This window comes from Gopherus evgoodei, chromosome 1, assembly GCF_007399415.2.
Source record: "Gopherus evgoodei ecotype Sinaloan lineage chromosome 1, rGopEvg1_v1.p, whole genome shotgun sequence".
NCBI classification, from domain to species: Eukaryota; Metazoa; Chordata; order Testudines; family Testudinidae; genus Gopherus; species Gopherus evgoodei.
In genome coordinates, this window is record NC_044322.1 from 255081291 (window position 1) to 255109211 (window position 27921).

The window sequence follows — 27921 nt, forward strand, 5'->3', positions numbered from 1 at the left end:
GAGAGAGGGGAGGGGTAGTGTTGAGCAGCTGCTTATATGGTCTAAAGACTATTTAGGAGTGCATAATTTGCATTTAGTGAATAAGAGACAGGTGGGGGAAAGGTCAAAACTTTTAAAATGATTGAAGGTAGGTGCTGTGTATCTTCCAGTCCTTAGAACTTGCAAGGCAGGGAGCTGAGAACAGTGTCAGCTCCAAAAATCCACTCTCTCTGTTTCCCCCATGCTCCCTGTCACGCTCCACCCCACCCCTCTCTTTTGAAAAGCACGTTGCAGCCACTTGAACGCTGGGATAGCTGCCCACAATGCACCACTCCCAACAGCGCTGCAAATGCTGCAAATGTGGCCACACTGCAGCGCTGGTAGCTGTCAGTGTGGCCACACTGCAGCGCTTTCCCTACACAGCTGTACGAATACAGCTGTAACTCCCAGCGCTGCACATCTCCAAGTGTAGCCATACCCAGAGTCTCTGAGCTCTGCTGATGGCTTTGAATCCAAAAGCCAAGCCTGTGTTGATGCAAATTACCTAACTGATAAAGAAAGGTGAGAACTGCCAGCACAAAAGAAGCTGCAAATAAAAAACATACCTGGTCAGCAAACAAATTGCCTACATAAAAGGCATGGTATACAAGATACCTTTAATAGATTTGATGCTAATGTTACTGTTAATATTAAACATTAAAATAACTTTAATGTTAGTAAGTACCCCTGTAACAACTTGTAGTGTGTATGATTTTTGGAAAAATCCTTTAAAGTAATATGGTGTCAAAGTTAGAATCAGGACTCACAATTTGTCAGACCACTCTGTTTATTAGCGCAGCGCTCCGCCAATAACTTTCAGAATATGTGAGCGGCCATGCAAGGCCAAAACAGTCTTATTTATACAGATAAAAGAGCGGGAATCAGACAAAAGAACAAAGAAAGCAAAACTGTAAAATTCACCTGGGGCACAGCATGCATATCCTACTTCCTTACTAACTTTTTATGGATCTGAGGCTAATACATCACCAATTGCCCTTAAATGGTGCAATTGTTCTATGTGAATGTTTGTATTCCTGACACCTGGATTGCAGCATTCCAACAGTTTTTCTTAAAGGTACAGACAGCATTTCTTTAATCCTTTCTATTTTTACAATATAATTTATTTTACTTTCACAATCCCTCCTTTTGGTCAAGCGCACGCCATGACCAACAATTACTGGGTTCCACAAATTAACCGTTTCTTATTTTTTTGTTCATCAGTGATATTTAAAATTATTATATTAGCACTCTGTTTTGGGGCAGCCATCTGGGTGACACAATTCTGGATACAACAGATTAACTGAAAGCATACAAAAATCACTAAGATTTCAAACAGGATAGTTAGGGCTCCCTGAAACAACCAGTTTCCTATGCCAGAGAAATTGAACAGGTTACTTAGCCACTTCCATAAAGAACTCAGCTCTTCATGAGGAAGATATGCGATTTGTTCTAAGTGGCTATAGCGATTTATTACCTTATTGGTATTGTATAAACATACAACATTGTTTTCCAGTGAGAGCACAGGTCCCTCCTTTGGCCGCGAGCACTATGTCCAATGCCTGACGGTTTTGGAGGGCCACCTGTCCGATCGCCTCTGTTTCCTTGGCCAGGGCTCTTAAACTTTCTCTGGTTTTATTTGCCATTATTTAACTACTTAGGAGCCTTTTTTGCCTGGTGTATTGCTCCCCCAAGTGGGGTAAAGGAACTGCCAATAACCTTCCACCAGGTGTTATTACTGTTCCATATTGTGTTAAACAGACAAGGTCCTCCAGTGAGGTCTGGGTAATTGAGTGGGATAGCCAGGACAGGAACACCAGTTTGAGAGTGGGCTGGGATGTGGCTGCAGACCCAGCATTTAGAAATAATAAGGGTCTGAGCTATCCACACTTGCTGCTGGATAAAAGAATTGTCATTGTGTGCACCCCAGACCTTAAGATACCAGCAGCCGAGGAACAGGCGCTACCAGAGCTGCATGTTGGAGGCAAGGCCCTTCTGGTTCTGACAACCTCAACTGAGGGAACTGCACTCACAGTTTTAAGTTCACCAGGCAGCAGGCGCTCGGCTCACTACTGCTTCTTCTTGGGCCTTGCTTTATGTAGTCATCTGCTTCTGGCAACCCTTTCGAGAGCGTAGATTGTAAGGTATTGCAGGCTGTTCCTCTACGTCTTCTTCTGGAGTCAAAAAAATTGACTCTGCGTGGTCCTGAGGTGGTGGTTGGTTCACTGGGGTCTGTGCATTCTTACACTGCAAAGCATGTATCCACTCTGATATGCCAGACAGTTTAACAGCCATCCCTTGACTCTGGCTGTAACAATGGCCTTCACACCTTATCTTTTCCTGATGCATACATTCCTCATTCACACAAATAGATTTGAGAATACAAACAGTACTATTTTATATTGAACAAAAAAAACATTGCAAATTAAACCTTGCTAAGTTTTACAATTGATAACTAAGACAATTTACATTGAGACCCAGGCCTTCAATGTTTCTCTAATTTACTTAACACAGACACAATAGAGAATCCTGTCTCTTACTACCTAAATCTTAAAACAAAGAGTTAGAGAGGGCCCAATTTGTAATGCATATGGGAAAACAGAATCCTATAGTCCCAGGGGGTCATTTCTTTCTGCTATTTTTTAAATAGTATAGTGACTAGCAGGATGAAATCAAATTATACTTTAATTTTTATGGGATATTATAAAATCCTGCTCCTACATATCCCTCTTTTGACACTAAGATTATTAATCGCCAGTGTCACTTCTTATTTAGTCCACGTAATAGAAAATACTGGGAGGTGATTTGGGCCTGTGGCTTTAGCTTTACATACATTTGTTTTATCCACCAGCACATTTTAAACATTTCAATTAAACACATACAATGTAAAACCAAAAACAATTAGGGTAGTAATATTAGTATGCCAGTAGTTGTGGGAGACCATCCAGAAAATGTTATACCAATGGTAAGCTGTTATGCTTTTATGCAGTGGCAATTTTTAACATGTTCCCATTTGCGTGTATAATATGAATAGTTCAGTTTTCCACATTTTTGTTTTTATTTTTTTAGGAGCCATGTTACCTTTTTACCTTTTAACAGATGATTGGTAACTGTTTGCCATTTAATGCCAAGGTTGATAGAGAACTCAGCTAAATCAGTGCTTACAGTAAGTAAGCGGAGACTCTTTTGTTGTTGTTGTTGTGGCAAATAGTAAATGTGATTATTGGTAAACACAGTACTTACATTACATTTACATTTGTCTTCTGGTGGGTTGCTAGCACTTTTTAAACACTTTTCCCCAAGAATTAACACATACACATAGTTCATTATACAGTACTTTGGATTATCTGAAAGACAAAAAGAACAGTTTTCTACCCCTTTTGGGGTGGCATTGATTATTGCTTAAAGATTTCATTCTTTTACAAATACCCTTCCTGACTGCAGGCAAAACAGAGGAATTACCCCCATATTTTCCTGTGTGTTTTTTTTTTTTTAAATAGGCAGGCCAGGTTTTAATGGCTTCTACATTTTAAGGGTTATGCAAGAATTATTTCACTGTTTAGTTATTAAATTCATGAGGTGGTGTACCTCAAGTTTTGCCTCTTATATAGCAGACCAAGTTTGTAATGTTTTTTCTGCTGTGTTAAGCTTTAAGTTTATTTACAGGTAATAGCTGGGAAGCATCAGTACCATATTACTTTAAAGGATTTTTTTCAAAAATCATACACACTACAAGTTGTTACAGGGGTACTTACTAACATTAAAGTTATTTTAATGTTTAATATTAACAGTAACATTAGCATCAAATTTATAAAAGGTATCTTGTTATACCATGCCTTTTATGTAGGCAGTTTGTGTGCTGACCAGGTATGTTTTTTTATTTGCAGCTTCTTTTGTGCTGGTAGTTCTCACCTTTCTTTATCAGTTAGGTAATTTGCATTAACACAGGCTAGGCTTTTGGATTCAAAGCCATCAGCAGAGCTCAGAGACTCTGTCTTAACACACAGGGATCTGAAAAAGAAAAACACAGCCTATTGCGGCTCTTTTTGGAGCTCTAATAGGATTTTAATTCAGCAGCATGTTTTATTTGCATTTTTTTTTTACATCCCTTTCTACAATATATGCTGCACATGTCCTACGGAAAATGCACATTCTTTCTATACTATAACTTTTTAAAAACATTAGCCATATTAATTTTTACATAAGGTATAACTGTCTCTTTTGTTCTTACAGAGTTTTTATGTATTCTTATCAAAGTGACAGTCTGATTCCACAGAGCCATTTTAAGGCTCAGTGTTCTTAATATTGCTTCTTTTTGTTTTGTGCACCTCACCTCTGTTGTTGCTTCAGAGGGTTACTGTTAATTTCTTATTCTTTTACTACAGCTCTTATCTGCTATTGTTACAAAAAAACAAAACAAACAAACAGACTCCAGAATCTTTACCTATTCTCCTGATTTTGACTGCCCTATTGCAGCCATGACTTGGTCTTTATTTAAAAACATTTTAATTTTTGTAAAGAATCAAGTTACCCCTTAAGGGTTAAATGCTAAATCCCAAAGCCAAACAACACTAATTACCTGTGTCTTGCAAAAAGGTCTGTCAGTTTTGCAACTTTGAATCAAAGAGTCAAATGAATTTTTAGTGGCATTAAAACAAAAACAAAATCAATTTATCTTACACCTACAAAACAGTAGTTTTACAAACCAGATGTGTTGGTTTAGATTCTTAGAACTTTACATACACAGACAAATAGATACATACACATTTTCTTTTCCTTAACATTTTTTTTACACTGCTTTGTTTTTGCATAGCTGTATATATATAAGGATTATTTACAGGCACTCTTCTGGAAAAGGGCCCATTTTCCCTTCAGAATGTCTGCAAAGAAACCAAGAATTCTCTCTCTTTAACATGGTCCTTTTTAACATTTTCCACAAAGTTTAACTGCTTAATTCTCTCCAGCCTCTATAGTTAACTTTTCACTCTCTTTTCTTAAAGCACTTGTTTATGTTTCAAAATGACACCTTTATCACCTTAGATTTCACCCTTTTAAGTATTGTTCCAGGGGTTCATGCCTGCACTTACTACTTTTTTTTTTTTTACTCCTGACACTATTCCCTTAGGGCTTTTAACCTGTTTCTTTTCTGTTGCTTGCCTGCTTGTCTGGGCCCGATCCTGCTTTTTTCAATGAACCGTTTGTGAATGATATTGTGGTAATTTTACAATTTTGAAAGAAATGTTCAAGGAAAGGGACCAGAAAGGGTGGGGGCTAGTTGAGGAGCCCCCTCCTCGCCCCCAACCTTGCTGAATTGGTAGTGGGACACTATAAAGAATCAGTTTCTGAGGCAGACAACAAAGGGGAACAGAATAAGGGACTTTTTGTCCTTTTTACAATGAGATGGGAGTATGAAGGGGTTTGGATCGATCCGGGGTTTGGAGAACGGGGTAAAGGGGAGCGCTCGGTCTAGTGGTGGGAGAGGAGGCTTTTAATAAAGCTTTTAAACTTATTATTTGAATAAGTGAGAGAGGCCAGTTTTGATTTTGTCCACCTATGGTTTGCCTCTTCCCACCACTGCATGAAACAATTAACCTCTCCTTTAGCCAATTTAGTTTTAGGTTGGCCGAGTTTGTCCTTTAAGACGTCCACTCAGTCTTTGTTCCAAGATTTTAACAGTGGCCACTGAGTTTTGGGATCCTCCTGAGTTAGCCTAGACCATTTTCCCAGAAATTTACAGGAGTCTGGACCCTTTTTACAGGAGTCTGGACCCATCCTAAATACATAAAATGAGCCGGCGTTCATTTAGGGAACTGTCCCGGCTTAGACGTCTGGTTACCAGTACAGGAGGACTTTCACACACCAATCACACAAGAAGGAAATTTAGGTTTGTCAGAGCGATGCCTGCTGCAACACATAAAAGGAGCCCACAGGCTACTGCCTCAATTGCCCTTGCTTTCACACTAAGGGTTTTACCCAAGGTGTGGTGCGGCTGCAATTGTGCAGATTTCACTCACTCAGACCGCAGGGACAGGAACCCCTTGGTCGGCCGATCCCCAGACAGAGACGGCACCCAGACTCAAACACTCCACAAGAGGACAGATAGACACAGAGACAGGACAGTCCTCAGTCCGGACAAAACACAGAAATAATTACCTGACCAGATTCCTGATGTCAGATCCCGGGATCCCTACCAGAACAGAGTGGGAACCAACAGGTTCGATGGCGTAGACCTCACTGTGGCTGTGCACCTTTCCGCTCTAGTGGGGGACCGCTTGGGCCAAATGCCCAGGTGCCGGCTGCCACGGTCATCCCACAAAAACAGTCAGGAATCACACAGCCCCAGTGAAGATGGTTGCCATCTCGGTGGAACTTCCAAATTGTCAAAGTTAGAATCAGGACTCACAATTTGTCAGACCACTCTGTTTATTAGCGCAGCGCTCCGCCAATAACTTTCAGAATATGTGAGCGGCCATGCAAGGCCAAAACAGTCTTATTTATACAGATAAAAGAGCGGGAATCAGACAAAAGAACAAAGAAAGCAAAACTGTAAAATTCACCTGGGGCACAGCATGCATATCCTACTTCCTTACTAACTTTTTATGGATCTGAGGCTAATACATCACCAATTGCCCTTAAATGGTGCAATTGTTCTATGTGAATGTTTGTATTCCTGACACCTGGATTGCAGCATTCCAACAGTTTTTCTTAAAGGTACAGACAGCATTTCTTTAATCCTTTCTATTTTTACAATATAATTTATTTTACTTTCACAATGGTAATGATGCTTCTAAGAGCCCTGGCCAAAGAAACAGGGGCGATCCGACAGGTGGCCCTCCATAACCGTCAGGCATTGGACATAGTGCTGGTGGCCAAAGGAGGGACCTGTGCTCTCATTGGAAAACAATGTTGTCTGTGTATACCTGATGATACCAATGAGGTAATAGATCGCGCTAGCCAATTAGAACAAATTGCATATCTTCCCCAATTAGAGCCGAGTTCTTTATGGAGGTGGCTAAGTAACCTGTTCAATTTCTCTGGCATAGGAAACTGGCTGTTTCAGGGAGCCCTCACTATCCTGTTTGGAATCTTAGTGATTTTTGTATGCTTTCAGTTGATCTCCTGTTGTATCCAGAATTGTGTCACCCAAGTGACTGCCCCAAAACAGAGTGCTAATATGATGATTTTGAACATCACTGATGAACAAAGAGATAAGGAACGGTTAATTTGTGGAACTCAGTAATTGTTGGTCATGGTGTGCGCTTGACCAAAAGGAGGGATTGTGAAAGTAGAATGAATTATATTGTGAAAATAGAAAGGATTAAAGAAATGTTGTCTGTACCTTTAAGCAAAATTGTTGGAATGCTGCAATCCAGGTGTCAGGAATACAGACATTCATATAGAACAATTGCACCGTTTAAGGGCAATTGGTGAAGTATTAGCCCTAGATCAATAAGAGTTAGTAAGGAAGTAGGATATGCATGCTGTGCCCCAGGTGAATTTTACTGTTTTGCTTTCTTTGTCCCTTTGTCTAATTCCCGCTCTTTTATCTGTATAAATAAGATAGTTTGTGTCTTGCATGGTGCTCACATTATCTGGATGTTATTAGCAGAGCGCTGTGCTAATAAAACAGAGTGGTCTGACAAACTGTGAGTCCTGAGTCTAACTTTGACAATACCCATTTCGTTGGATGCATGTAGTGGATAAATGAGGTTATCTCTAGCCTGATTCTTGCTTGTGATAAAGAAAACTAACCCCAGGCCCAAAAGCCGGGTCTTGATCAAGCTAATAATTACATCAAGGCCATAGGCCTCAATCATACTAACATATAGAAGAGTAAGGAAAATAATCAATTACTAACTCACCTGAGGCTCACTCTCTAATTTTAGTATACACTATCATAACACTACTATCATAACACTATCATAATATTATTAAATGCTGCTAAACAATAAAATGCTGCTATAAGGGGTTAAACTGACATGAAATCCCTTAAATAACCAATCCATCACTGCCGGAATAGACTAACAGCTGTTAGGTCATTATAGTTTATTAAGTAGCTCATGTAAGCATAAAATATAACTCATAATAACTTGGCTAACAGAACAAACAATATGTATTTTTGGAGGCAAGTTCCTCAAAAAAGCTTAAGTAACAGCTGCATGACCGCAAGTAAAAGGTAACCGAAGTGTCAAGGTCTTGGCAATTGCGAGAACTTCCTATGAGGAAGTAGAAAAGAACAAGCTTTGCAATTTTTAGCTCTTTTTGCAATATATAAAAATAATTAATAGCAATTGTTTTGAAAAGATGTCATATATTAGCCAAATAAGGTAATGACGGATGTATAAGCTCATATGATAATTTGCGGTTTTAGGCTTTATAAGCACAGGTATCATTGCTGTAAGGTAGAGCGACTTACCCCTTGCAAGGGGACTTGTCGTCTCTCTGTGCATATGCATGTATTCTCTGATTAATCAATAAAGGAGCCTCAGGCTGTCTGATCAACTCAACACGGTGGTGGTCATTTTCCATGACACTTGCATATTTATACCTGCCTCTGGAAACTTCCACTACATGCATCCGACGAAGTGGGTATTCACCCACGAAAGCTCATGCTGCAATACGTCTGTTAGTCTATAAGGTGCCACAGGACTCTTCGCCGCTTTTACAGATCCAGACTAACGTGGCTACCCCCTGATACTATTAAAAATATGTCTAATTTCTCATTTGAATCTGCCTGGCTTCAGCTTCCAGCCATTGGTTTTTGTTATGTCTTTCTCCTCTTGATTTGGTACCTGGTATTTTCTCCCCAGGAAGATACTTATACACTGTAATCAACTCACTTCTCAATCTTCTTTTTGATATTCTTAACGGATTGGGTTATTTAAGTCTCTAGCCCTCAAACCATTTTTGCAGCTCTTTTCAGAATCTTCTTCAATTTTGTTACTTTCTTTTTTAAATGTGAACACTGGACATGTACACAGTATGCATCTCCCTTATGTTGTATACCAGGGGTGGGCAAACTACGGCCCATCCTGCCCGGCCCCTGAGCTCCTGGGCCGGAAGGCTAGCCCCCGGTCCCTCCCCTTCTGTCCCTCCTCTCCCACAGCCTCAGCTGGCTCACTCCGCTGCTGGTGCAATGTTCTGGGCAACGGGGTTGTGAGCTCCTGGGGCAGCGCAGCTGCAGAGCCCAGCTTGACTGGGTCTCTGTGCTGCATGGTGGCAGCAGCACGGCCCAGCTATAGTGCCACCAGCCACCAGTGCTCCAGGCAGCATGGTAAGGGAGTGGGGAGGGGGGGTTGGATAGAGGGCAGGGGAGTTTGGCGTGGTGATTGGGAATAGGGGTGTGGATAGGGGTCGGGGCAGTTGGGGGGGAGAGGGAGTTGAATGGGGATAGGGGTCCTGGGGGGGCAGTTAGGAAGGAGGGGGGGTTGGATGGAGTGGCAAGGGGCAGTCAGGAGAGGGGTTCTGGGGGCAATCAGGAATGAGAGGAGGGGTTGAATGGGGTGGCAGGGGCCTGGGGGCAGTCAGGGGACAGGGAGATGGGTATGTGGATGGAGCAGGGGTCCCAAGGCGGTCAGGGAACGGAGGGGTTGGATGGGGCAGGAGTCCTGGGGGTGCGGGGGCAGATAGGAGGTGGGGGCCAGGCCACGACCCCCTCCCCTAACCAGCCCTCATACAATTTCCGAAACCTGATGTGGCCCTCGGGCCAAAAAGTTTTCCTGCCCCTAATGTGTACAGAAGTAAAATCACTTTCCTGCTCCTTACTACTTCCTTGTCTATACTGAGGTAAAGTTATCTCCCTAGATCTCAGTACAGGCCAGTGTTGCCAACTCCCATAATTTTGTCATGGGTCTCATGATAGTAATTGTTTTCCTTAAAGCCCCAGCTCCTGGATTCAGGTGGACATGTGATGGTTTCAGCCTTCATTCTTAAAGAAAAAGGACATTTCTAGCCCTCGTGGCTATGGAGAAGGCGTCAAAAGGTGACCCCAGTGCACTGCATCCTAAGGGCTCAAAAAACAGAAGGCAAATAAAAAGGACATCAAATCTATTATTGTTACACAATCTCATTATTTTAAAGCCAGTCTCATGATTTTTGGTGAGCCTGACTCATGACATTGGACCATTTGGGGTTGGCAATACTGGTACTCCCCTATGTATACATCTGACGATCGCATTAGTTGTTTTTGCCATAGCTTCTCATTCATGTTCAGTGGCTTGTACACTACTATCCCATAATAATCCTTCTCAGAGTTACTGCTTTCCAGGACAAGGTCCCCCATTCCGTAGGCATTGCCTGCATTCCTTGTTCCTAGATATATAACTTTGCATTGACTGTATTAAAGCATACTTTGTTTGAATGGACCCAGGTTATCAAGTGATCCAGATGGCTCTGTATTATTGTCTTGTTGTCGTCATTTAGCGCTTCACTAAATTTTGTGTTATCTGCAAATTTTATCAGCAGTGATTTTATATTTAATGCCAGTCTGGCTGCTCTCCCGAAAAAGTGAACACTGAAGCTTATATAGATCAAAACCACATTTAGTTACACATACTTCCTTATTAATATTTCCCCTTGTTAGAAATACAGATAAACAAGCTTTTACTGTTAGTCATAGGTTGTTCTTTTGTGGTTAACGGCTTTCCTAACACTAGTTATTGCAGTTACATTAAGCACAATTGGCTGTTGCAAATGTGTTTAGGTCTACTTAATTTTCCTTTACACTGGCCTATAGTTACTCAGTTTTAAAATTAAGAGACTTTAAATGTCTTGCTCATTCAGATTGTTCCCACAGTTTGACAGCCCAGTGCAGGATTTTAAGCAACATTTACTTCAAAATCCACAGGAGAGTCAATAACAGAGCTCTTCTTGAATGACAAAAATTAGAGGAAAGAGAGACCATATATTTCCATCAACTTCAAAGGCAGCACAAATTTTCAGCAGAGGTGTGAGCTAAGTGATAACAGCTTAGTCATTGCTCTCATTAGTTTTCGGATTTGATTTTGACAAGAGGTTACAAAAGTTTAAGGCATGCATTAGGATGCACTAAGGGCCCAGTCCTGCACTCTAGTGGCACCCCTTGGCTCCTGGGTGCACAAGAAATGCATAATCATGCACTACAGGTACATTTTGGGTCAATTAATGCTTATCCCATGCCTGCCAGGGACTTCCTCTACATTGGGGAAATTCCATAGGGGACAGCAAGGCAGCTTTTTGGCCACTTTGCTGGCAGAGCTGGTGTAAGGTGGTTGTGGGGCATCAATGAATTGGAAGCACAGGCTTTTTGTTAGGGTCCTCCTTCCAGTGAGTAGCTCATCTCTGTCCCCCCCCCCCCCCCCCAGGAGCAGTGTGAAATTGACTGGAGTCATGACAGTTTGTTGCTGCCCACCATGTTTTGAGTGGCAGCAATGAAGGTGCCCAGTGTTGTTAATTGCACTCTGCTACTGCTTGGTAAAGCTGTGAGCCTCAGCACAGGTGCTGAAGCCCTCCCTTTGCAGACTGCACTACAGCTCACATGTGGCTGAAACCCAGTCTTGTTTTAGGGAAAGCTTAAAGTCATCAGAAATTGATGGTTTAATCCCTCCCACTTGCCCGGGAATACTTCTTACTCACCCCTGGAGAGCAGATAGTTAAGTACTGCAATATAAATATCTTAAAGAAATTCAAAGCAGCCACTGGACCTTTAATTAGCATTTCTATAGTCACTTTAAAGTTCAGGCCACATTTAACAACAACGGCTCTCTGTTATGCCTATGCATAATTGCTTAAATTAAACATTCACTGGAAAGCACTAAGTGTGACCATCCTGCTGTTGTGTTTATCTGTGGGGAGCAGGGAGGCAGATGCTAAAAAATGTGTGTATTTAATCTTCAAATCTCAATTCAACCACTGGCATTGTATGTCCTTGGAAGTGTTTGAGACATTTCCCCATATGCAGTTCCCTGACTTGTTGACTTTAATGGCTCATTCCCTTGAACACTACCACCACTGTCATGGGTTTTATTTTAAGTATCCAAAGGCACTGTAGAGCACAATTAAAAGTAGTACCCTTCCCCAAACCTTTTCAGGCAAAGGTGCCATTTAATGTTCACTCTCTGTGTCATCCTCCACTTTCTCTTTCCTTCTCTTCTTCCCAATGGAAATACCTGCTGCAGAATGTGAGATTAGTAGCTGAGGCTTAGACCAAGTCAATGCTAAGAGCACTCGGCCAGTATAGCTACTCTAGCATACTGTACTGGACACAGCTCCCTCACTTGCACCCTTGAAGTAAAATAAGCTATGCTGGCAAAACCACAGTTTTACTGGTTTCAGAGTAGCAGCCGTGTTAGTCTGTATCCGCAAAAAGAACAGGAGTACGTGTGGCACCTAGTCTCTAAGGTGCCACAAGTACTCCTGTTCTTTTCACAGTTTTACTGTATAACTGCATCTACACTTTTGCTGGCACAGCTGTGTCGGTCAGAGATTATACCTTCACACCCCTTCCTGACATAGCTATGCCAGTAAAAGTTTGTAGCATAGGCCTTAGATTTAGAGACACAACTCACATGCCTGTACCAGTTGCCATCCAAGGTCTAAAGTTGAAATTAGAAGTCAAATCCATCTAAATGGCAAGCCCAGCAGTAACAATATGTGATGTAATTTATGCACAGTGCGTATTTATGTTTCCTTAGGGCCACTTCTTAGTCACACTGAAGTCAGTAAGAGTTTTAGTGGATCCATGGTTTGGCCCATTGGGTTGACTTTATCTCTTCCTGCCATAACAGAACTAGAGTAATGACCTGCCACATGAACTGTTGCTTCCCATCCAAAACCCGCCCCCCAACCCCTTTCCCCGCCCCACTATCCTCCAAGTTTCTCCATCCCAGTGTAGGATTTGCCTTTTCTGGAACTACATTGTAGACCTGTGACCTGGGGAAATATGGGCCTGATAAACTTGAGACCTTTCATCAACATACAGCAACTCCCATCCAGCTGCTGCCTCTTACAGCATTGACGGTTATTAACCTTGAAATAGATATTTTATCATTAATACATTGCTCTTGCTTTCAGGAATTGCTATCCATTGCTACAAAACGAAACCGCTTCCGAGCTGGTTTCAAACACGTCTCCCCACACACTTACAAGATAAACCTTTGCTGTGCAGCTGGTTTGAATTCAGATCAGGAAGGATTTTACCAACGGGGAGGCATGGTGTTCTGCCGCTTGAAGTGGTTTACAGGCTTTGGCAGTAGGGCTGTCCTCTCAAAAGCTTCAAGGAGCAGTAACAGAAGCACCTCTTTGATATGGAGATGCTGCTATCACAGGACTCCAGGAAGTTTCCTAGATCCTGAGATGAGAGCGTTTCTGGAGGAGAACACTGAAATCAGTAACAGCGGGCACCTCACACCAGAGATACGACTGCGACTTCTGACACCTCGCTGCAGATTCTGGCAGGAAAGAGCTGACTTGTGGCCCTATGGCGACCCCTTCTGGGCAATCTACTGGCCAGGAGGCCAGGCCCTGTCCAGGTACAGTGCACAGTGACCGACTAGAGTAAATATGTACTATCACTCCCTGCTGCATTGAATACCAGATTTGCTTGTGATAGTACTGCACCCTAGTGGCTGCAGCCAAAAGAGTATATAAGCCCTAGCACAACTACACCTAACACAGATTCTCCTTTAGCTCAAGTGATAGAAGCCTGTGGCTTTGGAATAGAAGTACTATGTCCCAAGTACTATGTCTGCTGATGACTATGAAGTCCATGAAGCTGCTGTATGTAGAATAACGGTTGGCTGTTAAATCTGTTGACTTCAATGGAGTAGCATGTGTTTACACCAGGACTGAAGTTGGATGCGTGGGAAAGTTTTGCATTTTCCACAAAAATATTGCAGGGTATTTAATCACATCATTTAGTGTCACTTCAAGAGGGGAATACTTAGTTTACAATAACTCAGGGTTATTCCAGAAGGAGACAAACATGCTCATGGAAGCACATCTGTGTCCACTGAAAAAGGTAGAATTCTGCTGGTGCAACCTTTGAGTGTAGACAAAGCCTAACCTATATCCAGATTGGTTCTAAAATCCTAAAAAAGGGGGTGGAGATGTACATAGACAGGATTCTTTTCTATTCATCTGATAGTGTTGCACTCGTTTACAAACTGTGTGCCATATTTTGTTTCTGACAGTATGCTGTCAAAATGCAGATGCTGTCTCTGATTCCCAGGGGCTGTTGATGTTCTTACATCACCCAGAAGTACCTTCTCATACCTAACAGCATAAAAAGTCATGAGTCATTACTGCAAACAGCCAACCTTCAGCCATCTCCCATTGAGTTAAAAGGGAAAGGTTTGATTTGGGGTTGGTTTGGGGGTTTAATATTTTTAATTTTTCACTTCAAAAAAGCAAAAATCAGAGGCTTTTTTAAGTTGGAAAAAAGAAGTCTCTCACAGCTAAATTATGAAAGTTGATTAAACTGACATTCAACACAAATAAAGTGCTGCTAAAAACAGTAAGTCAATTATGTACTGTAGTTAATTTCATCTCCATGTTTTGTTATCTAATGGTGCCTTTTCCAACTAACCATGCGGTTAGCAACATTAGTTAATTCTCTGGCATTTCACCAGCTGATTTAACATCTATTTGCTGTTTTGCTGACTTGAAAACTTCAGTAATTAATTGCATAATCTGAAAAAAAGAAAAATGGATGGTGCATAGGGGAAAAAAATGCTCTTTCCACAATTACTATTTTCCACAACATCTAAGCTCTCTTATGACAAAGTTTCAGAGTACCCTTCACAATGTAACCTGAGCTACCTTATTAATCTAGCCTTGCAGACAACTGGCTCCAGCACTAAGGCAATCTATTTCCATGCTGGGCATTTAGGTCCCAACTCTTTTTTGAACTTCTGAAGCGAACATCAATATAACAGCCAATCTGAGAAACATTGAGTTGGAATCAAGGTACTTAAAAATATTCTGGGCACAATCACCCTCTCTACTTGCATTATTTCAGAGCCAAGCAGGGTTCTGCTGCATGCTCCTCCTTTTTTATGAATCCCCTCCATATATAAGTTATGGGTTCATCTGAGAGACAGCAAGGCTGCCATAGGGGAAAGGGTGCCAGCAGGGCTGAATTAAGGTTATGAGGGGCCTAAGGCTAATGGGAGGGAAGGGCCTAAGTATGAACTGCGTATTGCAAAAACAATTATGAAGTCATCAAACATTTATCTACATACGTATTTACATATTATTTATTTATGTAAAATTAACAATTTTATTCTACTCTCACGACACTCAATTATTCAAACAAACAATTTTTTCCCCCTAGCTTTAGCTGTGGCAAAGTCATGAATGATGTCATTGTAATTCAACAACCTGACAATTTCATTCTCAATGCTCAAGAGGGACAAAGCACTGTGATGCTCTTGAGTTATGGTGGATCAGAGGACATTTTTGACCCTGGTTAGAAGAGAGAAGGAACGTTCTTCACTACAGTTAGTGATAATTAGTGACACATACAGCCGTAATGCATTTTCAACATTTAGAAAACATTCTATCATATTGAATTCAGTGACAACTTGGTACAACCAAATAGATTTGCTTTCATCATCTTTTCTCTATATATCCGAGAGTGATGGGAATTCAACAAATTAGTAAAATCTATGGGGAGATCATCTGGGTATTTCTGACACAAACATTTGATACCTTCACTGACTTTGGAACTTGAAATGTTAGGCAAAAAAATTGTCAGTACACTGTCAATTGTCAGTAACAAGTTTTTGTCAATATTTTTGTAAGCCTTGATCTGATGTTCTAGTGCACTCTTCAGTTTGTCGATGATTGTGATGAAGATATTGGCTCTGAAGGCCTCCTTATCACTGAATGAGTGGGCAGTTGCATCACTGTTTGTCTTCTGTCTTTTGCAGCATTTGGATGATTTATACTCATGGTTAGCAGTCCTTGCAGCCCCCTGAATTTCATACTCATTAAAACTATCCCGCATTTGTTGAAGAACAGTTCCAAAACTCCTCACTAGGTTTACAGGAGTGGAAAGGTCAATTTGAGCACTTTGCAAGCTTAGACTGCACCTGCTGAATGGCTGAAGTATATCATTCCAGACCTCACACAAAATACCAGTTTCTAAAGTGTGCATTGCATCACTCAGGATCTTCACATCTTTTCTTGTTGCTGATTTTTGAGATTCATCATCCCTGATGCTGTCTAGCACTTCAAGGATGTTGGGGTATCCCAAAACAACTGCATTCACAGCTTCAGCATTGGCACTCCACCATGTCCATTAGAGTGATTTGGGCACTGGGCATCCCTTTGGTAGTGAATCTCTAAGAATCATCCAACGACGGTTGATGCAGAGCAAAAAATTGTATAATTCTTGGACAAATCCAAAAAAAGAAACTACTTCAACTCAACAATCCATGGCAGACTGGCCAACAAGTTTGAGTGGGTGAGCAGCACATGGTATATAATCAACAAAAGCATTGTGCTCTTTTATCTTTGCCTGCATCCCTAAATATTTGCCACTCATATTACTTGCACAGCTTTGGCCACAACAACTGCTGATGTCAATCCCATTTTCGGTGAGGAAATTGACTAGGTATGAGCAAGTTTCTCCCCTGTGTAGCCGATGATGTTTATGAAGGTCATGAAAAGCTCAATTGGTCCGCCGGGTAGCACATAATGCAAGATGACAGTCAGCTGATCTACATGTGACATATCTGGTGCTGAGTCAACAGATACTGAAAAATATCCCACATCTTTGATCTCATCTACATGTCTTATAGAATCTTCTTTGCCAGCAGTGCAATGAATTTATTGCAAAGTCTTTGATAAATATGATGCATGGTCTTTTCCACAATTTGCATCTTCATTAATGTGCTGAGCTAAGAAAGGTTGAACTTAACAATTAGCTCTAGAACACCAAGGTAATTGCCATTGTGTTTCAATCCAGCAGTCTTATCTGAGCCACAGAATGGCAGACCACGCTCTGCAAGAAAAATTATGGTTTCAATTACGCATCTGAGAATATTCTTCCAAAAAGCATGAGCTTCCAAAAACTGGTTTTCCATTTGGGTATCAATTCTGCCGCTAACTTCCTTTCGGGCATGGTAGCTGCTGACAATGTATGCTGCTCACTCATTGCATGATTGGTAATGTATGCAGTATTCTTCCAACCACTGAAGCCTTTGCAGAACATTCCCCACTTTTTGGTATCAGAAAACAGACCGCAATAAAAACAGTACACTTTTTTCTTAGAAGGCGAATAGATGAGCCATTCTCGCTCGCCAATCTGTTTGTTAGGCTTCACATATTCAAACATTGATTTGATCAGATAATGACTCTCATTGGTGTACTCTCTCTTTGTCAGTGACAAGTCAGTATCTAGATTCTGGCATTTCTGTGAGCCCTTCTCAGTCCAATATGCAATGATACCTTGAGAAGTTATGTCCCACATGCCCAGATGGCTGGAGAAGGATATTTTTGTATTAGGTTTCAGAGTAGCAGCCTTGTTAGTCTGTATCTGCAAAAAGAACAGGAGTACTTGTGGCACCTTAGAGACTAACAAATTTATTTGAGCATATTTGTAGGCCACGAAAGCTTTTGTTAGTCTCTAAGGTGCCACAAGAACTCCTGTTCTTTTTGTATTACTATCACTGGGAAAGTCTTGAGAGAGACTGCAGCTAGAGAAGTCACAGTAGGCTGCTCCTTTTCATCAAGGGCAGGCCCAGCAGGTTCACTTGGACTGGTATTCTCCTGGATTTCCTCACCACCAGACTTAGTAGGAGAAAAAAACATTAGGAGCGAAGGAATACCTTTAAGTACTACATCTTGTCTTTGCCATCTTTCTTTGCCCTCCTTCAATTTCTGCCATCCTCCTTTCTTCGACATGGTTTCTATTGTCCAGGGTACGCCTACTGTGTACAAAGTTCAATATTGCTTGGGCCCACAAACACTTGCTTAGCCCACAAAGACAAAATCACAACCACCATAAATTGAATTCACAATCTTGATAGATTAATCTGTACGGACCAATACTGAATGAGAAAAAATTTCCGATGGCCCTTCTACCATCGTTTAGCTGTTACTTCAATATGGAATGGAGAGCCTAAAAATTAGGACCTAAAATAGGGCCTAAAACTAGGAGGGCCTAAGGCTATAACCTTCTTAGCCCATGGGTTAATCCGGCCCAGGGTACCAGGCAATAGAGCTACTGGGCCACCACATAAATTCCAGTGCCTTTTTTGTTGGTGCCCTCTGATCTACAGAATATCCCTGTGGATCTCAGAACATCTGCACATTAGGAGGGTTATGCTGCCTGCCCACTTTATGGAATAAGGGAAGGATGGTTGGTAAACCCTATCCCCATGGCAGAATAGTTTGAAGAAACCTATGGGGAAGATTCTCACCTGGTGTATATTGTCATAGCTCCTATGAAGCTAGGACAACTTTCATCAGATCCCTCGCATGTAGGGGAGCAAATTACACACTGTATTTAATAATAATAATACCTAGCTCTTATATAGTCTTTAGGATTTTCCTCTTCAGTTCCAGGTTAGAGGTATTTGTTTGTTTGCTGATTCTTCACAGCAGGATGGTTCTGGCTGTCGTGGTGCCTAGCATAATCTCACATTCATCGTTAGTCTTATTTTTCCAGTCATTCCTGTTTGTGTCGTATTTCAGTGGAATATGAGCATGTGGCTCTTAAAAACCAGAAAAGGAGCTCTTGTTGCAAGTTGTCAGATAAATCATGTGGTAAGACATGAGTGAGTGAGTTGCTTTTCAGTTATAGAACTTACATCTCTCAGAGGCTGAGTGCTGCATCAAACTATCCAGACCTTGCTGTTAAACAGTCATATTTGTACTGATCGTTGTAACTGTAATTTCACTACTATCAACTACAGTTGTTCCATTTCCTGCTTTTAGTGTCAAACTTCATAGCCACCATCCAGTTTTAACCTGTTCATTCCATGTTTTAAACAGAGAGAATGATCTGATTGATTGAAATGAAGGCTGTAGCTTGTTGCTATTATCTCACTGCGTGCACCCTCTGGTGGTTTTTGTTATTAGCACAGACATGCTGGTTTGCATGAGAGACTGTGTGCAAGGGCATACATGGAATATCTTCTGAATTAATATCATGTATCATTACATCTATGAAGTGGACGCTCACACAGTTTTCATTTTATACTCAGGTATATCTTAGATAACCCGGATGCTGTCAGAATGGGATCAGTACTAGATCTCGGAAGTGGATGCGGAGCAACAGCAATCGCTGCTGTGATGAGTGGTGCATCACAGGTCCAGGCTAATGACATTGACCCCAGTAAGACGCTTCTTTCCAAGCCCTGCAAAAGGCCATTTTTCAAGCACATTTGAGGAGTAGCTTTTCTTTCAGTTGTTTGGAGAAATTCATGGTTTCAAATAAAATTAGAAGGAAGCACAAAAGTTACACAGGTCCTGCCCAATGCTTCAGTTTACAACACTATCAGCAGAGCTGTCCCTAGGGGATAGCGAATGGGGGAGACTGCTCCAGGCACCACACTTTGGGGGCCCGCGGTCCGTGTGATTGGCTGGCGCCACATAGGTGGTAGATGAACTGCCTCCCCCAGCCCCGCCCCTTCCACCAGAGTGAGAGCGCACCGGGAGGAAGAGAGCGCGTGGTGGTGGGGCACCGTGGCTCCAGCCCCCTGGAGCCCAGCAGTGCTGCCAAAAAGGGGCCCTATGGGGGTAGAGTGCACACAGGGCCACGCCTGTTTTTTTGGGGAGGCACCACTTCCCTCAGCCTCCCTTACCTGCCCTCAGTGTGGTCGGTCCCTTCTGGTGACATCACTTCCACCCCGGGCCCCCCATAGGAAAGGCCCTGACTATCACTCTAGCGCAGTGGTCCCCAGCGTGGTGCCCACGGGTGCCATGGTGCCCGCCAGGGCATCTGTGTGTGCCTGTGTACTGTCTGGCATTCGAGCATCCACTGAAATGCCACCAAGAAGAAGTGTCATCCAGAGGCATCGCCACCGAAATGCCGCTTTTTGGCAGCAACCTCTCTGGATGATGATGCTTGTCGGCATTTCAGTGGTGCCGCCTATTGACGTTGCCGCTTCTCAGTGGCATTTTGGTGGATGCTTGGCCACAGTCCTCAGTGGCTCGTTGTCTGGCGCCCGCTAGACGAAAAAGGTTGGGAACCACTGTTCTAGCACCTTTGGCAAAAATTAAGGACTAGATTCTGTCATCCTTACTCACATGACTAAGGCCATGTCCACACTACAGAGCTTACAGTGGCACAGCTGTACCGATCTCTCATGTAGAGCTCTATGCTGAGAGCTCTCCCATCAGCATCATTAAATCACCTCCAATGAGCGGTGATAGCTTCTCCTACCGACATAGCACTGTGCACACTACTACTCATGCCGGCGTAATTTATGTCATTCAAGGGGGTGGAATATTCACACTCCTGAGTGACATAAGTTTTGCCGACATAAGTGGTAGTGCAGACATGGCCTAAGTAGTACCTCACTCTGTGATCATGCCCATTGAAATGAATGGGAGGGCACATTTTCTAATGTACTGTCCTAGCAGGATGGCTTCCTGTTTTGGAAGACCCTCCAGGGGAAGTGGGTAGTTTAGTCTCTCTTCTAAATCAGGCCTTGACCTCTCTGCCAAGCCTGCAAATTTTAGTGGTGCTTTTTGTGTTGTGGGCACCAAGTCACTAGGAACTGGACTGCAGTGGAAGGCTGTCTAGTGATAGACCATAGGATTAGCAGGAGAACTTGGTTCCATTTCCAGCACTAGCATTGACTTGCACATTGACCTTGTCTCTTAACTACTCTGTGTCTCAGTTTCCCCGATGTAAAAATGGGGATAATATTTATCAGAGTGGTGCTATGAGGCTTAATGTTTGTAAAACTCTTGGAGTTCTCTGGCTGAAAGTGCACAGTAATTTTACACATAAACACGCATTATTTTTTCACAGTGGCCCTTGCAACTATCTGTCATGGGATAACAAGTATAAGTCTTTAACAGCCTGGATCACATCAAAACTGGTGATGCCTTTAATGTCTTCTGCAGCATTAAAACTTGATGCAAAACTGGCTCTGTGAATTTGCTCAAGGCCTCTTGTAACAATAAAAATGTCAGAGTTAATATATTTTTTCAGCTATCTCACAGAGTCACCTTCAAACCTGACAGATACTTGGATGGTGATTTCTTTTATAAGAGATGCCAAAAAGCCTCCCTGCCTACCTCACATACCTTCGCAAGTCTCTGCTTCTATTTTCTGGAAATCTTGCCTAAATGTCTGCATTCCCTTGGTAACTTGGATATGCAGCTTTTTAACCACAGCTTCCATGTAGCAGCAGTCATGTATCTGAACTCAATACTGTGTCACACTCACTATACACCATTGGTTAGCAGCTAAATGACTTCACCTAGGTGGTCAGTCAACAGGTTTACTTGCATTTATGAACCTTTCTTTGCTAATACATTTTGGTAAAGAAATAGATCTATTCTCTCCAATTTCTATTGAAAACAGTCTATTCAGTATTTATCTTTATACTGTCTTAATCAAATATTTTCTGTATCTGTTTTGAAACAGCTTATCACCCAGGGCCGGCTCCAGGCCGCAGCGTGCCAAGCGTGTGCTTGGGGTGGCATGTCACGGGGGGGCAATCTGCCGGTTGCCGGGAGGGCGGCAGGCAGCTCTGGTGGACCTCTCGCAGGCATCCCTGCGGAGGGTCCGCTGGTCCTGTGGCTCTGGTGGAGCGTCCGCAGGCATGCCTGAGGGAGGTCCACCAGAGCCGCGGGACCAGCGAGCAGCAGAGCACCCCTGCAGCGTGCCACCGTGCTTGGGGCGGCGAAATGGCTAGAGCGGGCCCTGTTATCACCTATAGGATGGGATAAGTCTTGTCCTTAACAATTTGTTCTTCATACTTAGGTCAAAGAAACCCAGACTTGATTTCTAAAGTATGTCCAAATAATCCAAGTTAATATTTGAAAGATGACTGCTGATTATGACTACCAAAGTGTTCCCCACACTCTTCAGTCGGCAGGATTACACTGCTTTGGACTTGTAACAAAAAAACGTTCAATCATCAAGAAATTAAAGTTAAAGCCAGATTACACACACATGCCCCTCCTGTCCCCAACACACACACAGCTTCTAGAGGAATTTAAAAATTAACACTTTTTACATAGGAAATGTAGAACTACATTTTTATACTTTAAGGCTTGATTTATTTTCAAAGTGATTGATTTTGAATGTCTCAGTTTTGGGGTGTCCAGTCTGAGACACCTTAAAGGACTGATGTGAGTACCCATCCTCTGACATTAGGCCCTGTTACCTTTGAGCATTTAGCTCCTGATTCCTAACTTTTATGCACTTTATCCATATTTCAGCACTTAAGTGAGTGAGCTGATTTTCTAAGGGGTTGCACATCCACAATTTTGACAACTGGCCTGTGGTTTTAGTTGCCTTATTTAGGGAAAGAGACTAATGAGCTTTATTTTATGGATTTTATTTTTGAATAAACCACACTGATCCCGTCTCCATCCCTGGGGTAACTCTGACTTCTGGGAAGTTACACCAAGAATGATTTGTCCCTTATTTACATGTTTTAATAATTATTTTCTGATTAAGTGGCTAATAGCAATTTACATGTTATTTTTACTTGTTTTCCCCTTGGCACACTTTACATTTGATTTATTCTTATTAATTGTACTTAACATTCTCTGTTGACTAGGGAGGAAGTATTGTCTAGTGGCAAAGGCACTGAACTGGGATTTGCACTAGTGAGTTCAATTCTTCGCTTTGCCACAGATTCCTTATGTGACTTTGGGCAAGTCACTTCATCTGCACTGTGCTTCAGTTCCAATCTGTAAAATGGGGATAATGCCTAACAGGGATGGTATGAGAATCAAATCCATCCGTGATTGGGAGGTACTAAATTATTACCTTAATGAAGGCTATATAGATACCTAATAGAATAACACTGATATTTAAAAGCAGCAAAGAATCCTGTGGCACCTTATAGACTAACAGACGTTTTGGAGCATGAGCTTTCGTGGGTGAATACCCACTTTATCAGATGCATGTGGTGGAAATTTCCAGGGGCAGGTAGAGATAACGAGGTCAGTTCAATCAGGGAGGATGAGGCCCTGTTCTAGCAGTTGAGGTGTGAAAACCAAGAGAGGAGAAACTGGTTCTGTAGTTGGTTTTCACACCTCAACTGCTAGAACAGGGCCTCATCCTCCCTGATTGAACTGACCTCATTATCTCTAGCTTGCTTGCTAGCATATATATACCTGCCCCTGGAAATTTCCACCACATACATCTGAAGAAATGGGTATTCACCCACGAAAGCTCATGCTCCAAAACGTCTGTTAGTCTATAAGGTGCCACAGGATTCTTTGCTGCTTTTACAGATCCAGACTAACACGGCTACCCCTCTGATACTGATATTTAAGAGATTATCTAAACAAAGAATTTGTGAAAATATTAGAAGAGTTTACCACTACAGATGGCATTTAAGTATAGAATTCTAAATCACTTCTCATGTACTTTGTGCTTGTTCTCAGTTGCAGGAATGGCCATGGTATTAAATTGTGAGCTGAACAATGTGAACCCCTTCCCTGTTCTAACTAAGAACATCATTGATACAGAGCTGGACAACTGGGACCTCATTGTTTTGGGGGATATGTTTTATGATGAACAACTTGCAAACCGTCTTCATCACTGGTTGAGGAAATGCATCAGGACTCATGGAACTAAAGTGCTAATTGGTGACCCTGGGAGGCCTCAGTTCTTAGGCCACTGCATTCACAGTCAATTGCACAAAGTGGTCGAATATTCACTTCCTGAATCCACAAGGCAAGAAAACAATGGATTAACCTCAAGCATTGTCTGGAGTTACCAGCCCTGATCTCTCCGTTTCTCCAAAAGCTGCTAACACTGGATTTAGAAGAAGTATGGTCTTTAAAAAAAGAAATGTGTTCTCTGTTTATAAAGTATGAAAATGGAACATTGGAAAATGGGGCAGATCCTCCGCTGGTGCAAACTATTGTAGGGCCACTGAAGTCCACCTAGTTACAATTCACTCCTGCTGAGAATCTGGCCCATAGTTTGGAGAAGCCTTACAGGTATATTCCACCCTCAGATGCCCCTCGCCCTGTCCCATTGAAGCCAATGGAAGTTAAGCATGTGTGTTCAAAGGCTGAACAAGATGTAACCAAATAAAATATCAAAATAAACCGGGAGATGATCATAGAAATTCAGTGTAGCAGTGTGCAGCTTAGTGGGTTACCACAGAATGTTCCTGCTCACTGCTGCACCATTTGATAAGAATCTAGTTTTCAATGTCTGGTGAAGATAAGTGTGTTGAACTATCTGGCTGCTTCACAAATTTCCTTTGCTAATTACGAGGCTATTTTGTCCCAAGAAGTGACAGTTTTATAGAGCAGCGTGTGCCTGCAGTTCCTCTGGGGGATTTAAATCTCCTTCCTGTGTGTAATTCAGTTATGCATATCCAGGTGGATATAGCATTCTTGTGAGCGTTCTGTCCCCTGCAACTAGGATGTATTAATGAGAATAAAAATAGCTTAGGCCATGGCTACATTGGCACTTTACAGCGCTGCAACTTTCACGCTCAGGGGTGTGAAAAAACACCCCCCTGAGCGCTGCAAGATGCAGCGCTGTAAAGCCTCAGTGTAATCAGTGCTGCAGCGCTGGGAGCGCGGCTCCCAGCGCTGCAAGCTACACCTGTAAGGGATGTGGTTTACGTGCAGCGCTGGGAGAGCTCTCTCCCAGCGCTGGAGCTCCAACAACACGCGGCAGCGCTTTGAAATTTCAAGTGTAGCCATACCCTTAGTCCTGTTGATGTACATGTACAGCATGGTGCTAGCCTTTTTAACATCAGTGCAACTGTGCTGCATCAATTGGTCCATATTAGGCTTTAAAAGCAGGTACTTGGGCTGAGGAAGAGTGACACTAGGTGATTCAGAGCTAAAAAAGGCTGCAGGAAGCAGCAGGACTGCCAGAGTCCCCTGGGAGGATAGACAGTGAAAGCCGACTAGTAAAGGGGAAAAGTCCCCTGGGGATTGTAGCCTAGGGTGAACTGAGGAATTTGGCTTATTTGAGTTTTGTTTAAGTTTGGTCAATACAACTGCCTCAAAAGAGACTGTGGGCATGGCAGTGGATCGTAAACAAGCTGAGGAGAAGACTAGGCTAGTTACACAGTTACACATCTGTCTTCTGGATTGCGCTTGGGGTGAAAGTAGAAAAATGGGAGCACCATGTCTTGGGAGCGTTGGTATATTGTGTTCCTCTTTTAAATGAACTTTCCCATTGACCTGGGGTAAAGTGGCTTTAGGCAGGACATCACCACTACTTCTTCCTTGTATTAATCCCATCAAATGGGGTCTGCTTTATGAGTCCTCTCTCTCTGAAGTGCTCTGTTCAGTGCCATATCCTCTATCATACTGCATGCTATCCAGACTTCCTTTATGACAGCCACCACTTCTTCTTGGGTCGGCCTCTGTCTTTTTCTTTCAGTCTTGATCTTTTGGACTCTCTCACCTATGTAGTTGTCACTGCTGGACTTTGCATGACCAAACCTACTGAGCCTGCACCCCCTCATTTTTTCATTTGTGGATATTACTTTGAGCATGTCTCTTACATTTACATTCCTCACATGGTCTTTCTTATTTTCGCCACTCATCCTTCCCAACATTCACATTTCTTCTTTGTTGCCCAACACTCATTGCCAGGACAAGTCACCATTGTATAAACTGTGCCTTTTAATCGTACTGTATCTTGGCATGGCACTTCTTTCTTAGGAACTTTTTTCCTTTTTAGAACTTCCTGCCTTTCTAGATTGGGCCTTTGAAGTCTGCAGCTGCATGGGTTTGCCAAATTTAAAGTGATAATTCTGCAACTGGTAAGAACTTACGTTTTCCCTCTCTCTTATTGGTGAGGAGCTGGCAAATTCTTATGTCAGAAGAATTGCTTTATCAGCATACAAGTGCTGCCTTGCATAGATCCTGCAGAGGCAGGAACTTCTGGCCAGAGATGAAGGGGCGGGTTCCAGGACCACACTGTCTGATTTTTAGAGGTCAGTATATTGTTATAAGCTCTCCAATTTATCTGACCAGAAGATAATAAGGTTCTTGTTCTAGAATCAGGCTACACTGTGTTCTATATCTTGTAAGGACCCTTGGGGTTTATGGCAAGAACACTCAAGCTGAAGACAAAGCAGCCTTAGAGACTTTTATTAAAATAAGTGAAAAGGTTACCAAAGTTCCAAACCACAGAACCAAAAGGGAATAGTACAATTCTGGGAGTACCTATAGTATTACCCTTACAGAAGTTCCTTGGGGAACTGGTGGTAAGAGACAAAGGACTAGCTTCATCCCTGGCATGCCAACTGAGGGATGGTCCAGGTTCCTCAATGCTTGAGATTGATGGTGAATAATAGAGCTGAAAGGTCAAATTAGCTCATTCTCAAAACCTGTTCCATCTTGCCTGAACTGATTTCTGATTGTTACTTCCATGTTTCTGTGGTCACTGTTAAGCCTTGATTTTCTTAGGTAAACATGTCTAGTTTCCCAAAATTGACAAGGGTGACTGTTAGGCCATTTATATATTACAGAATATCACATGGTTGGAACGGACCTCAGGAGATCATCTAGTCCAACCCTCTGTTCAAAGCAGGACTAATCCCCAGACAAGTTTTTACCCCAGTTTCCTAAATGGCCTGCTCAAGGATTGAGCTCACAACCCTGGGTTTAGCAGGCCAATGCTCAAACCACTGAGCTATCCCTCCCCAAGGGCAAAAGTTCATAAGCCTCCTTAACCATACTTATGTTAACTTCCTTAAGCTAATCATGCAGGATACAGGCTTGTAAGTTCCTTGCATTACAGACAAACAGAATAATTAAATACAAAAATACAAGCAATTCATCAGACAAAAAACTATGTATTATATAGACATACATACAGTATGCATTTTAAACAAACAATTTAATACTGTTCACAGCTATGATGATTGTGAAGCTTGGTTGAGGTGGTGAAGTTAGAGGGTGGAAGAGGGAGTAATATTTCCCAGGGAATGTCTTCCTGCTAAATGATGAACTAGCACTTGGCTGAGCCCTCAAGGGTTAACACATTGTTGTTAATGTAGCCTCTCACACAAGGCAGCATGAACAGGAGGGAGGGGAGACAGCACAGAAGACAGAGACAGACACACATCTTGTGTGTGGAAGAGAGAGAGAGAGGGAGAGAGAGAGAGAGAGATGCACACTGCCCCTTTAAGTAAGCTGACTCACTCTTAAGTGCATTGTCTTTTTAAGTGGATCAGGAAATTGAGACAGCAGCTGCTGCCCCAAGCTCTCTGTCTCTCTCCATTGATGTCCCCTCCCTGCTCTATATGGAGAAGGGGTAAGCGGGATGCAGGAGCAGGGTGGAAGGGGGACACCCTGACAGCCCCCTCTTCTCTCCCTGCACAGCAAGCAAGAGGCTTGGGAAGCAGCTCCAAGGCAGAGGGCAGGAGCAGCACATGGCAGTGGGGGGAGGGATAGCTGCAATTGCTAGCCTGCCGGGCGGCTGCAGCACAGGGAACTTAGGGGAGTGGGGAGCTGATGGGGGGCTGCTGGTCCACCCAGGTTCCAAGCCCCCACCAGCTAGCTGCAACAGGCTGCTCTTCCTGCAAGCAGTGGACAAAGCAGGCGGCTGCCAAAGGACGTTAGTAGGGAGCATTGCACAACTTTAAACGAGCATGTTCCCTAATTGATCGGCAACATAACAAAACAACGTTAACCGGGACGACCTTAAGTGAAGAGTTACTGTATAAAGGGGTAGAGCATGTTCAAGAAGGACAGGCAGAGTAAAAAGGGAGCAGGTGTAGCATTGTACATCAAGAACAT

The 27921-nt window shown here is 42.6% G+C and overlaps 1 protein-coding gene across 2 annotated transcripts in view; it reads left to right on the forward strand.

Moving 5' to 3' along the window:
* ETFBKMT (electron transfer flavoprotein subunit beta lysine methyltransferase) overlaps positions 1 to 24640 on the forward strand; it is a 29953-nt gene extending 5313 nt beyond the window's left edge. For both annotated transcript variants that reach the window (XM_030543526.1, XM_030543532.1), the window contains 3 exons: positions 13066 to 13523; positions 19206 to 19336; positions 23581 to 24640. In XM_030543526.1, the coding sequence (XP_030399386.1) occupies positions 13204 to 13523; positions 19206 to 19336; positions 23581 to 23924 (795 nt within the window). In that variant the 5' untranslated portion in view covers positions 13066 to 13203 and the 3' untranslated portion in view covers positions 23925 to 24640. The remainder of the gene's footprint in view (positions 1 to 13065; positions 13524 to 19205; positions 19337 to 23580) is intronic.
* The last annotated feature ends 3281 nt before the right edge of the window (positions 24641 to 27921 follow it).